The sequence below is a fragment of the Oncorhynchus masou genome, chromosome 30 (assembly GCF_036934945.1).
Source record: "Oncorhynchus masou masou isolate Uvic2021 chromosome 30, UVic_Omas_1.1, whole genome shotgun sequence".
Taxonomy (NCBI): domain Eukaryota; kingdom Metazoa; phylum Chordata; class Actinopteri; order Salmoniformes; family Salmonidae; genus Oncorhynchus; species Oncorhynchus masou.
The window spans coordinates 25,413,466-25,427,642 of NC_088241.1; the positions used below are offsets into that span (position 1 = coordinate 25,413,466).

The following is a 14,177-nucleotide window of genomic DNA, read 5'->3' on the forward strand; positions in this document are numbered from 1 at the left end:
GGTGATCAAACCACACTGGAAGGTCAGGACAGAGGTCAGATGAACCCTTAAAAGTGTTTCTTACTATATTATTGGGGCGGCAGGGTGGCCTAGTGGTTAGAGCGTTGGACTAGTAACGAAAGGTTCAAATCCCCGAGCTGACCATCTGTCAGTTACTTCTACAGAGATTACCCACACAGGATTTCAAACCATGTCAATATGAACAGGGAAACCTATACCATTATCAAAATATTGCCTAATTAGTGGTCCCAGAACTGGGTGTTGTATCCACACTGGGATATCACCTGTTGCGATTACTATGGTATAGATTATTTTACATCTAACCAGGTGTGCAAAACTACCTACAGAGTACCCTTATCTCTTGTTTAACTTTAACACGGTCCCAAAATCCTATTTTACCTTGTATTTTCTAAGTAACAGGAATATCAAAAACAGGCACAATTACACCTAACAATAGTAACCCAGGGCATACCTGTTTATCTCAACAAAACATTTGATCAGTTACATACTTTAAAATTTGAACTTCAAGTCAGATGCCCTCGCAAGGCGTCACCTGCACTATAGTCCCTCATTCAATGAGCTTTGCCAAGCCGAGTTTTCTCGCAAGATTACCAGCGCTCTAGTCCTTCACTCTACATTAACCTCACCAATTCCTACTGTGATCAAGTCAGTACTACGGCTTGGACTTTTGATTGCCAGCAACTGGCTAATTAACAATTAATGCCAAAGGATACCTCACTTAAGAACACTCATCAACTCAACTCAGTCCTGCAAGTTACCCCAGCTGTGGCCCTCTTAAGACCTAACTCTGAGTACACCCTCAACAGGCGCATTTGTTATTAAAAATATATATATATATTTTTTTTTCATCACTTAAATGTTTAGTTAATGTCTAATATGTGCTATTAATTCTGTGCACTTTAAGTTCAATTATTGAAAGAAACCAGTCTCACCCTTAATCCAATTCTGTTCAAAATTATGTATCCATTCAGCTGACGATCCGATCTGCTCCAAATAGTGGAGAGTGGCTTTCCTCTGGTTGCATCTAATGCAACTCCGTGTGCACGGTTAACCTGAGTTTCACGTAATTTATCATCCCATCCTTGTCACCAAAATGGAGGTACAACTATTGTAATCAAAAGGAGAGACTTTTAGATTTCTTCAACAATCACTTTATTATTTAATTACTGCAGTAATGGAGCTGGTTGGTAATCACCCCTGGAGGTGATCACTGAGAACTCGAGCTGGTTTGAGCCACAGCATTTTATAACAAAGTCCATCCTCCTTCAGTCTACATGACACACAGATACATGGAATGGGTCACAAGGTTATTAAGATTTGTATGAAAGATACTTATAATTCACAGCAGACAGTATCTGCTGTAAAAACAGTTTTCATTGTGTAGAGACCAGTGTCTGGCACCCCAACTCTATACTGCAGCCATCTCCGCCTGGTACCTGTTGATGATTAGCTACCGGAGAGAGAGACCAAATCAAGACGCTGGACAGAGTGGAATCAAGTATAGCAAAAAGGCAGTTTATTATGTAAAAGATATCTTGTCCTCTAATTAAGCGTGTACGGACCTAGTCATATGGCTCAGAACGAGGCAGCTGACAAGGATCCCTAAACAGAGTGTGCAACAGATTTTGTACATAGAATGACGTAGGTTGATTCTTGTAGTTCTGTCTTCTGACTGGTTGGTGAAGGTTGGAGGCGGGTCCTGACCGAACCTGTGCAGGAGCCTTATTGGTGCCCCGTGAAGTCGTCCCAACCTGGCTCCTGCCCAGTAGAAAGGGGAGTGGAGTGTGTGTGTGTGTGTGTGTGTTTATGCAAGAAGATGTTTCTGTGTCCCGTTATGGCTAGGTGTGTGTGTTCGTGTGATGGAATGTCCGTGTGTGTCCCGGAGTCGTGAGATAAGGGAGCAAATGGGGTCGTGAAACAACAGAGAGCTGAGGGGGGTAGTTTATTGCTGGGTATGTGTGTATCAGGGGACAGTGAGACAGGAGAGCAGATGGGGTCTTGAAACAACAGAGCTGAAACAACAGAGCTGAGGGGGGGTAGTTTATTGCTGGGTATGTGTCCTGGTTCCTGTTTTAGCAGGGGTACAAGAAATGACTTGAGTCAGGCAGATCAGCTTAGTGCTGTATAATATATGAGCCATGTGTATGAATATTTATATAACATACCCCAATACAGAAACATTAACTCATGCTCTGGAATGCGGTATCCCTGAAGACATTGTAAATCTCCTGTCAGTGTTATCTCCCAGAGGCATGTCCTCTGCAACAGGGGACACACCCTTTTCATGCCAATTCGATAAAAAGTGACTTTCGTAGCAGGTTAGGACAGAGTCCAGCATAACCCAAAGATGCGCGTTGGCTTCAAGGAAGTGGAACATGTCATGTGACAGACAAGGGATAAGGAAGGCGGAGAGCACGCTTGTTTGAAATTGAAAAGTGTTGCGGTAGCTTTTGATAAATATTACCATCAAGCCGAAGCAGCTGTGTTATAAGTGGGATGTACTGTTGAGCGCCACATCCCGACGGGTTCGTGCTGATTGTATGGAGATTGTGACAGCCGGTTAAATGGGGTCCCTTGAGAAAGCAAGAACAAGATGTCAGGAGAATTGCAGCATTATCATAAGGATAATACTTGAAATACGGAGGAGGAATGGAGGGGAAAAGAGAGGCAGATGAGGTCTAAGAGATAGAGAGGGAGGAAGATGGTGAGCTTGAGTCAGTGAAAAATGGCTGGAAAAAGGGAGATGGTTTGCTACAGAAGAATGGTAGAAAATGTAAGCAGAGTGAGCTGAAGACAGGAGGAGAAATGGAAGTGAATGAGGGCGAAGTATCGGAGGTAGTAGTTGTGGTGAAGTTCTTGGTGCCCTTGACGCTTGCACTGAGGGTGAGGATAAAGATGAGTCTGTGACAGTAGGAGTGAAGTTTTTGGAAAAAGTGGACACTTGCCTTTTGGCTGATCCATTTGTGGTTTCAGGGTGAGTGAAAACCAGTAGTGGGCCGTCAGGGCCAGCAAGGCCTTCTCTTCTGGCCTAAACATCATCAGAATATACATTTTTTTTAAATATATTTTCCCACAAATATGTATTAATTTATTCCCCAGAGTAAGAGTTACACTCTTCATTTCATAGCGTTCCTCTTGGTTGCACTGCTTCCAGCCCCAGGTTGAGATTTGGAGGGCTGGTCTTTATGTTAGATATTTTATCCAATCATATTCAGCCATCATGTGTTGCCAGGGGTCTAAAATCTGCCCTCAGGCCTTCAGAATCAACAGTGCGGGCGCTTGTAGCTTAAAGTGAATGGAAATTAAAATTGTGTCAATCAATCAGCTTTGGAGTTGGCTATTGTACGCCTGCTGGCTGGCGTAGTGCCTGCACGTCTTTTGATTGGATTACAAACTAGGAAACTGAAATTGATCAACGAATTAATTCACGTACTACTAAACTGTTTTTTCAACCCACAATGGTGGAAGGAGAAGATATCGATTTGTTCGAGGATATAATTATAACGCCATTCTCAAGACAAACTTTTCAAGAAAAGTTAGACATTGTCAGGAGAGGTAGACGCCGACGCTACAAAGACAGGCTCCGAGAAGCACTGCAAACTGTACTGCTGGGAATGCCTATTATTTGCAAGTGATCGATTTGGTGTTTGGAGCCACACTGGCTTTGCAAACCTGAGTTGTCTAACCAAGGCAGCAACGAGACACCAAAGTACGGCTGGGCACTTACAATGGTGCTTTTGAAAACCTTTGGGGACACCCGAGTGGATCTACAGCTCAACGAACAAGCGCGCAGGGCAACGAAGCTGCACAATGAAAAGGTATTGTACTCTTCCCCTGCAATTCTCTGAATAAAAATGTCAATTTCAAGGTGACGCAACGCCTGGTTATACTGCGTTTGTCTAAATGTATAGTGTCTAGAGCCATGGCATCATAATGATGGTAATAAGAGGTGGATTAATTTGGGTGGGACTGTGTAGGACTTCACTGAAGGCCCAGGCCCCAGAACCATGGCACGCTACTGGTGAAAACAGAATTGGGTACTGTGGAATCGGTGAGGGTAACCAGAGGTCTTCTGATAATTGTTTGTGTTTCTGCTGGTCAGAGGGAGAAGGCACTCAGCGTTAAACTAATGGGGGCAAGAAATGTGAATTGTTTTGCTCTCAATTAAAGGGTGGTTGCTGGGGTAGCTGTAAATGTGATAGTTGACCAATTAAAAGGGATTTCCCCCTCATTTTCCTAACCTAAAACTCAGTATCCTAACCTGCTGCATAAGTTCTATCCTGCTTAGGGTGACATTTATTAAAATAGGTTTGATTTTGTGGAAACCCCCCCACCCAACACACACAGACAATGAAAGCGCTTACCATATTCGAAACTGACAGAACACTAAGCCAATCACAGCGCAACTAAAGAAGATTGCCTACGCTCTGTATATTCCTCGCTGCCCCTCCACCACAGAAAGCACTGAGCTTGGCTGAAACACCTGCATTTCGGAGCTGCCTTACTCAAGAGGCAAAATGACGAGTCGCCACTGTTAATGCCCATGATTTTGGAATGAGATGTCATGCGAGCAGGTGTCTACATACTCATGTAGTGTATCTCTGGGTAAACTAGTGCGTCTAGCAATCTCGCATGTTCATTGGTTTAGCTACCAAATTTAGTCAGAATCTCATTGGACAATGGATTTCGCGGCATTTCTGTAGGGCGCATGCGTTCTATACTGTCAACTTTCCAGCGCGCGGAATTGTACAGGAAGGGGAATAGTTGTGAATACTTTTTACACGTTTTGTTGTCTTGCCACCTGTTTAAACATTATTTTATCATATAACGTAAGGTAACGGCACCATGTGGAACCAAGGTGAGTTTGTCTTTGTAGCAATGGTTTATATGGCTGTCAAGAATAGCTCAAAAGTTGCCTAGTTGTAAAAATAACGTTATCTTGCTATTGTAGCCAGCTCTCTTGAGGTCTGTTTTGTTGTGCAAAGTTTGGGCGCTGACTAGATAGCTAGTAGCTGACTTGACCTTATTTCTTCTGTAAACTAAAAGGCACCGAGCTTTTTATCGTACAGTAACAGGAAACAACATTAGCAAACGTTAGCTAGGTAACTCTAACTAACCTTAGCTACTGTAGTTAACTGACAAAAGCACTAGTAAAAAGTTAACGTTAGCTATTTGGCTCACTAGTGTGTAGTCTCCATCAATCAGCTACCTAACGTTAGCTAGTAATGCAAGCTTGTTTCCATGGTTTTAGTCGGACAGTGGATTATTGTCTCATTGTCACACCCGTCGGTGATTGGCCTAGTTAAATATATATATTTTTAAAGACTGTCATTTCATGTAGGTGGATCATACGGTGAATCAAACATGGGTGGTGGATACACTCAGTCCCCGGGAGGATTCGCATCACCTGCTGCCTCCCAGGGAGGAGAGAAGAAAGGGGTCTGTATTTGTCACTCACCAACGCCATATATTACGAAGTTAGCGAACAGCAAGTGGGAAAGGCTGTCATCGTAATATTAGTAGCACAAATCACTATTGTGTCTGCCATTGTGTAATTTTTTTTGTAGGTTAAATTTGGCTCTGAATTACTCAGGCTTTCTGTGTATGTATGTTTACAGAGACAACGTGCCCAACATATTGTCCCCTGCACAGTGTCCCAGCTCATGTCTGCTGCCCAAGCAGAGGATGTATTCAGAGTGGGAGAGGTAGAGGTTGCCCAGGTAACCCAAAATACATCTTAAATATGAGGATGGTGGCCATTTTGTTGGGGTTTGTGGTGTGTTGCGATACGGTGACTCAGACTGATTAGGATTTTAATCTTCCATGTTCAAATGGAAATGTGAGGTGTGCCTTGGTATACTATGACAGTATTCTATTTTTGTGTGCTAGGTTACCATTGTGGGCATCATCAGAACCACTGACAAATCCATGACCAACATCCAGTACAAAGTCGATGACATGACAGGGGCCCCTATGGATGTGAAGCAGTGGGTAGATACGGAGGTGAGTCTCATCAGGGCTGCTAAGTACTAGGATCAGGAAGGATGTACACTACAGACAACACTTGCGGTATAATTTCCAAATAATGTTCAATAAACATATATTTTGTGACATCAGGCTACAGTCAAATGAGAGTTCAACTGCTAACTCAACTCACCTATGATTCTGTCCTGCTGTCTCTCCTCACTCATAGGATCCCAGTGTGGACAGCACTGTCATCCCCCCAGGCACTTACGTCAAGGTCTCTGGCAATTTGCGCTCCTTCCAGGTGAGGTCATCATCCCCACACAACTACATACCTTTATCTGTAGGTCATATCACAGCCATGACCAGATCATTCTACACGTCCCCCCAAATTTTTTTTGTTTTCAAACAATGTGTAACCTGCAAATGTTTATTTTGCAGTTGAAGTCAGAAGTGTACATACACTTAGGTTGGAGTCATTAACTTCTCTAGGATAGGGGGCAGCATTTGGAATTTTGGATGAAAAGTGTGCCCAAATTAAACTGCCTTCTACTTAGGCCCAGAAGATAGGATATGCATATAATTGGTAGATTTGGATAGAAAACACTCAAGTTTCCAAAACTGTTAAAATGGTGTCTGAGTATAACCGAACTGATTTGGCAGGTGAAAACCTGAGAAAAATCCATTCAAAAATCGTTTTTTTTTGTGGGTGTAGTTTTCTATTCAATGCCATTACATTATCCATTGACTTAGGACTCAAATTGCAGTTCCTATGCCTTCCACTAGATGTCAACAGTCTTTAGAAATTGTTTCAGGCTTGTATTCTGAAAAATGAGGGAATAAGAGCAGTCTGAATGAGTGGACCCTGCCGTGTCACAGAGCTTTTTCATGCGCACGACCGAGAGAGTGCCTTTCTTGTTTACCTTTTATATTGACAGCGTTATTGTCTGGTTAAAATATTATTGATTATTTAGGCTAAAAACAACTTGAGGATTGATTATGAACATCATTTGAAATGTTTCTACGAACTCTACGGATACTATTTGGATTTTTTGTCTGCCTGTTGTGACTGCATTTGAGGATGTGGATTGATGAAGAAAATGCGCAAACAAAACGGATAGGACATCTACTTTGTGCATGACACAAGTAATTTTTCCGACAACTGTTTAGACAGATTATTTCACTTTTATAATTCACTGTATCACAATTACAGTGGGTCAGAAGTTTACATACACTAAAGTTGACTGTGCTTTAATGCAATCGCTTTGTCACATTTATTTTTAACGTTACAGAAATCGTTAACTATTCAATAATCTGAGACGGCGCTCAGACATAAGCAATATTTCTCTGCTATGTTGGAGTCAACAGAAACACAAAATTACAACATAAATATTCCCTTACCTTTGATGGTCTTCGATCAGAATGTAGTGGAAGGAGTCATACTTACCCAAAACAACGTTTGGTTTCAAGTCGTGTGTCTTTGTGTTAGCAAATGCGACAAGTTCCAGCTGAAATGCATCCAAAATTACTTTTGGTCCCGAACAGTTGCGCATCAAAACTTCAGAATTACATATTATATGTCGACTAAACTGGTCAAACTAAGTGCAGAATCAAGCTTTAGGATGTTATTAACGTACAAAACAATTCTCAAATCGACTGGACAAACTGTATTCTTCTCGTGCAAGTTGGAACGAAGGGAGCTCTGTGCGCAACACGCGCCTGAAAGTGCATGTATTTTCTCGCGACACCCACTATTTTGCCTGACAAAGGGTCAAAGCTTGCGGGATTTGCACAATTAAACGCTCTACTGATAGAAGACATCTCGCGGAAGACATAGAAACTGATCCATAGCTGGTTGGGAAAGGTGGGGTCAATGACGTCAAAGTTGGCCCAACTTTCCTGGTGAGAACTAGTTTGGGAGATTGGCTGCCTTGTGAGTTCTGCTATACATACAGACATAATTCAAGTGGTTTTAGAAGCTTTAGTGTTTTCTATTCAATAATTATTATTATATGCATATATTAGCAATTTTGGACAGATTTCTTTTCAGTTTACTATGGGCACGCAATTCATCCAAAGGGGGCAGTATTGTCCCGAGCCTTAACAGGTTTTAAACAGCTTGGAAAATTCCAGAAAATTATGTCATGGCTTTAGAAGCTTCTGATAGGCAATTGACATCATTTGAGTCAATTAGGGGTGTACCTTGTGGATGTATTTCAAGGCCTACCTTCAAACTCAGTGCCTCTTTGTTTGGCATCATGGGAAAATCAAAAGAAATCAGCCAAGACCTCAGAAAACAAATTGTAGACCTCCACAAGTTTGGTTTGTCCTTGGGAGCAATTTCCAAATGCCTGAAGGTACCACGTTCATCTGTACAAACAATACTACGTGAGTAGAAACACTATGGGACCGTCATACCACTCAGGAAGGAGATGTGTTCTGTCTCCTAGTAATGAACGTACTTTGGTGTGAAAAGTGCATATCAATCTCAGAACAACAGCAAAGGACCGTGTGAAGATTCTTCAGGAAATTGGTACAAAAGTATCTATATCCACAGTAAAACAAGTCCTTTATCGACATAAACTGAAAGGCCGCTCAGCAAGGAAGAAGCCACTGCTCCAAAACCGGCATAAAAAAGACTACAATTTGCAACTGCACATGGGGACAAAGATCATACTTTTTGGAGAAATGTCCTTTGGTCTGATGAAATAATAATAGAAATGTTTGGCCATAATGACCATTGTTATGTTTGGAGGAAAAGGGGGGGCTTGCAAGCTGAAGAACACCATCCCAACCATGAAGCAGGCAGGTGGCAGCATCATGTTGTGGGGGTGCTTTGCTGCAGGAGGGACTGGTGCACTTCACAAAATAGATGGCTTCATGAGGTAGGAAAATTATGTGGATATATTGAAGCAACATCTCAAGACATCAGTCAGGAAGTTTAAGCTTGGTCGCAAATGGATCTTCCAAATGGACAATGACCCCAAGCAAACTTCCAAAGTTATGGCTTAAGGACAACAAAGTCAAGGTATTGAGGTGGCCATCACAAAGCCCTGACCTCAATCCTATAGAACATTTGTGGGCAGATCTGAACGCGTGTGCGAGCAAGGAGGCCTGCAAACCTGACTCAGTTACACCAGCTGTGTCAGGAGGCCAAAATACACCCAACTTCAGCTTGTGGAAGGCTAATTTTTACTAGGATTAAATGTCAGGAATTGTGAAAAACTGAGTTTAATTGTATTTGGCTAAGGTACATGTTTACTTCCGACTTCAACTGTATATGCGTCTAGGGCAGGGAGTTGACGCTGGTATTTTGATTCACAAATGTAAACTTCACCATGCCAGTGGCGGTCGGTGCTGTTTAACATTAGGGAGGACAATTCATTTTTTTTATGAGCATGGCCTTATTTCTATTACAGAATATTGGATGACTGTCATTTGTATTCTATTCACCCAGCTCAATGTGTCATCGATAGGTTTAGGCTATTACATGATACGCAAATTTGCCATATACCTATCATGAGAGAGCTACAACAGCCTACAATTGAATGTTTATAGCCTTGGTACACAGGTCGAGAGACAAATTGGAGTAATCAAGGTGAGACCGTGACACTTAAAATACTGCCTTGCACACTCTTGCCTGCATCTAGCTGATCTGGTGTCTAATCATTTGTCCAAACAGTTACAAAAGTTTTGCAACTTAAACAAGAGTTTCTGTTGGACACATTTGGGTAGGTCCATTCCCGTTTAGTTCCGTTTGCTTCCATTTAAGAAACTTTTTGCAACAGAATTGGTGAAGTGAATATACCGGTGATCACAAGCACACATGGTTCACTTTCATAGCAGCCACATACAGCATCATCACTTTGATGACCAGGTGCAAAAATCTCCCAAAGCCAAACCAAAACTGTGACACTGCCTAGATCGTTGTCACCATATGAGCTAACGTCATAATCAACAAAGTAGAACTAGTAAACCCACAATCAATCCCTGTGTACAATCACACAGTACAGTGTACAGCAGTCGTTTAGCAGTTACTCCGGCGGGCCCCTGTGGCAATACATTTATAAAACAGAAAGCTCCCCTTGACTTGGAAGAGTTGCAGTGTTGAATAGCCTTAGCCAACAATTGCATTCCTCTCTGTCAGGTTCTTGTGTAGGTTAAATCGGCTACATTAGCTAAGTATGTGAAAGCTAAACCAATAATAAAAAAATACACTGAGTGTATAAAACATTGAACACCTGCTCTTTCTACGACAGACTGACAAGCTATGATCCCATATTGATGTCACTTGTTAAATCCACTTCGATCAGTGTAGATTAAGGGTAGGCGACAGGTTAAATAAGTATTTTTGAGACAGTTGACATGGATTGTGTATGTGTGCCATTCAAAGGGTGAATGTGCAAGATAATATTTAAGTACCTTTGAACGGGGTATGGTAGTAGGTGCCAGGAGCACCGGTTTGTGTCAAGAACTGAATTGGGGCTGTTCTGAAGGCAGAAGTGGTGGTGCAACTCAATATGAGGAAGGTGTTCTTAATGTTTTGTACACTCATCGTATAGCTAGCTCTCTCTCTGCTGCTGCTTAATTTAAGAATTTAATTTGTGAAAACTGATCAACTATTTTCTTTCTCGATCTTTGAGTCAGCTATTCACCACAATTTATGCACTGCAGTGCTATCTCGCTGTAGCATATGGTTTCAGTACTAGATTCATTCTCTGCTCCTTTGATTGGATGGACAGCATGTCAGTTTATGCTGATAGCTCTTATAGGTTGGAGGATGTCCTCCGGAAGTCTTCATAATTATTTTGTTAGTCTATGGGAGGGTGTGAGAACCATGAGCCTCCTAGGTTTTGTATTGAAGTCAATGTACCCAGAGGAGGAGGGGAAAATAGCTTTCCTCTGGCTACACCATGGTGCTACCCTAGAGGGTGCTGTTGAGTCTACTATAGCCCTTCATTGCAAAAGTTTTTTTTTTAATCAGTTACTTGTTGACATAAAACTATACTAAATATATTAATCTAATGTTCCACTTTATTTTTTTAATGCAATTCACTGAGTGGGATGGTCCTCCATTCTCTGAGGAGCCTTCACTGACCTGTGCAAATGCATTCATGTTAACTGAAAGTGTGTGTTGCACATTCAGTCCTGTGTGTCTCTCTGTGTCTGATGCACTGACTGTGGGTGTTTGTGTGTAACTTCCTGTCTTCGATAGAACCACAGGTCCATGGTAGCGTTCAGCGTCCGGCCCCTAGACGACATGAACGAGATCACCTCCCACATGCTGGAGGTGGTGCAGGCACACATGCTGCTCAGCAAACCACAGATGATTATGGTGAGAACTTCCTTCACACATGACAAAGAGCACCAGGGCCTAAAATTAACACCCGCCTCCTGCGGGTAGATTTTGGCATTGGTGGGTAAGATGCCTTCTTCACCAGCCATGTTGGCGGGTGGTCAGGGCTTCACACTTCAAGAGTTTCACTTACGTTTGTTAATAAGAAGTCAAGTATGATCACATTTATAGCAAAATAAATGCTGCAGTAGCTGTTTTCATAGTATTTCTGCCATTTTGTTTCATAGTTGGTAAATCAATCGCACTAAGTCAAAACTACGTATCCTATAGCCTATCCCACCTAGAGCTGCCACACTGCCTGTCTAGGGGCTGTGCGTCCATGAAGAGCTGAGTGAAGTATTATTTTTTTAGAAGAGCTGTGCATAGGCATAACATTGGTCTAATTTACTTGACTCTGAAGTCTACTGATAATTTGTCCTTGTGTTTCTTGGCAATTTACATTTTGTTCGCAATCTAGGTATTTTTTTCAATATTTGAGTTTCAACTGCTAGGGAAGAGAAGACAATGTAGTTATTAGTCAGACTGAATCTCAGACACATGACTCTTGAGTCGTGTTACCGCGGTAACCTCCTGCCCTTAACGGGGCATGTGAACATCTGATTATTTTCGTTAACACTGGTCACAAAAATGTATATGAAATTAAACAATATACCACATTACTTCTTACTAGTAATACATTATTGTTTTAGAAACATTACAAAGCATGCTCATCTGTTTTTTGTTTTGTTGATGTAATTTTAGGGGTGAAGAAATATTTTGACTGGTAAAAAATGTAGTGGCTGGTAGATTTTTAAATCTACCTGACACATTGGCTGGTGGACCAAAAAGTACATTTTAGGCCCTGAAGAGCACCAATATGCCTGAATTTTTTTCTCTTTCCCACCTGTTTAACAGTAGTTACAGAGCCGACGATTTGGCCTTGGCCCATCTGCCACGTATTTAAATGGAGATAAATGAATCATTAAACTTTGCTTTGAATAAGGCCATTCAACCTCAGTAATGCCACAATCAGCTGCTTGTGCTTTTTATGAATAAAGTTTTGTTTTGATTCTCTTCCTGCTTGGTACCACTCACACACAGTTCTGGTTACCTTTTTAGATGGGCGGAGGAGGGGGAATGAACACTAGCATGGTGCCCTTGTCGCGGCCGGGAATGGGTGGCAACATGGGAGGTGGATACTCGGGTGCCAACGACATGTCCGCTAACGGCCTGAGCCCAAGCCAGAACCAGGTGAGTCTGCAATGGACTAAAGAAAATGGCTGGGCACATTAAATAGTTGGTAGAATAAACAATAGGTAGCCTAAACGCACCGACCATACCAATTGGAAAGTAAACCCGCTCCTGTTACCAGGTGAAAGGAGAAAAAAGTGTACTTTATTTAAAAAATCTAGCACATTGGTGGTCTAATGATTACAAAATGAATTGGGCCTCATCAGTTTTTATTAAAAGTGCCTCACCATACTGCCATCTGTAGGACTGGCATAACAATTGGGAAGTTTTCATGAGTTGTTCTACATGTGAATGGCACAATATTCTATATGAATGGTTTTTGTTATGCTCTCATAAGGTACTGAGCTTGATAAGGAGCTGTCCAGACGCACAGGGTATCAGCACACAGGACTTGAAGCAGAGACTCAGCGGCATGAGCTTGGCTGTCATCAAGTAAGACATTCCCTTCCCTCCATCCTCAAATCAGTTTCTGAAGTTCTTGATATGCTTGAATGTGTCCTGTTGGACCACAACAGTGGTCGTGTTCTGCAGGGCACAACTTTGGCCGGCTTTCAGATAAAAAATATTTTATAGAAAACATGTATTTCTGGGATGTAGAATAAGTAATATTGGCTTTATTCATTGTATTTCTATCTGCAACGTTCAACATTTGCCTGCTGAACGTGGCCCAGTGCACTCTCATGTGCAAGGCACAAGAGTAGACTGCATAATTAAGCATGGTGCATTGGCACCAGTCTTACTGTCCTTTGTCTAATCATAGGCATGCAGTGGAGTTCCTCAGCAACGAAGGACACATCTTCTCCACCATCGACGAGGATCACTTCAAGTCTACAGACAATGACGACTAAAGCATCTCTCCATTCCCTGTTAGCCCTAAGAACATGATCATAGTCTTGGGTCCATTCTCAACACACTGTGCGCTATGAGTGGATGATTGTATTTAAGAATAACACCCAAAGTCCTCTTAGAATTTTATGATCTCAACACTGAAAATAGAACCTGTAGTCATTCATGGAAGCATGCTTCATACTGAGGATCATCATGGGATGTCTATATAATCCTGAGGGTTTCTGCAAAATTAGGCCTTGGTTTGACTGACGTGGTGGCCAGTGTTCACATATCCTGTTTCAACTTCCGTTAATGATATTACAGTAAGAGTGGGTGCATCACAGTCCAATGGTTTTTCTCACAATGAATGCAATCTGTGTAACTACCAGTTCCTCAATCATTGGTCTTGGCAGTTGTCGTTTAAAAATGGTGAACAGAATGCAAAACTTTGCCATTCCTATTCAGATTCTTATGTCTCTATGTTTTTTGTTTTTGTCTCTAGTAAACATATATTTTCAGAAAAATGTGTGATTTGTTCTCAATATATTACTATTTTATATAGTCAATTGGAAAGTATGTAACCTTAGAATGCAGAAGTATAATATCATGCAGTGTCAATACCCAAAGCAGTGATGCATATTCACCAGTAAAGCTTTGTTGCGCAAGAAGATTCCTACTGTTATCACTCCGGCTTTCTTATATTTACCTCCACTCTTAACAGTAAGGTCACTGACGCTGCCAGAATAGCATCATTGAGTTTTAAAATAAGGGACATTTT

The 14,177-nt window shown here is 41.7% G+C and overlaps 1 protein-coding gene across 1 annotated transcript; it reads left to right on the forward strand.

Annotated features, from left to right (window-relative positions):
* The first annotated feature begins 4,727 nt into the window (after positions 1-4,727).
* Positions 4,728-14,149, forward strand: LOC135522424 (replication protein A 32 kDa subunit-like). The gene is made up of 9 exons (XM_064948655.1): positions 4,728-4,879; positions 5,363-5,460; positions 5,640-5,741; positions 5,911-6,024; positions 6,215-6,289; positions 11,201-11,320; positions 12,440-12,571; positions 12,909-13,003; positions 13,332-14,149. Exons 1-9 carry the CDS (start codon positions 4,867-4,869, stop codon positions 13,417-13,419), a joined length of 837 nt encoding a protein of 278 aa, XP_064804727.1. The 5' UTR covers positions 4,728-4,866; the 3' UTR covers positions 13,420-14,149.
* Positions 14,150-14,177: the final 28 nt, after the last annotated feature.

Bases quoted from the DNA above. Each gene is read 5' to 3' on its own strand.
- LOC135522424 (XM_064948655.1), top strand. The intron at 6,290-11,200 runs GTGAGGTCATCA...TGTCTTCGATAG, and splicing joins GCAATTTGCGCTCCTTCCAG to AACCACAGGTCCATGGTAGC. The intron at 12,572-12,908 runs GTGAGTCTGCAA...TGCTCTCATAAG, and splicing joins TGAGCCCAAGCCAGAACCAG to GTACTGAGCTTGATAAGGAG.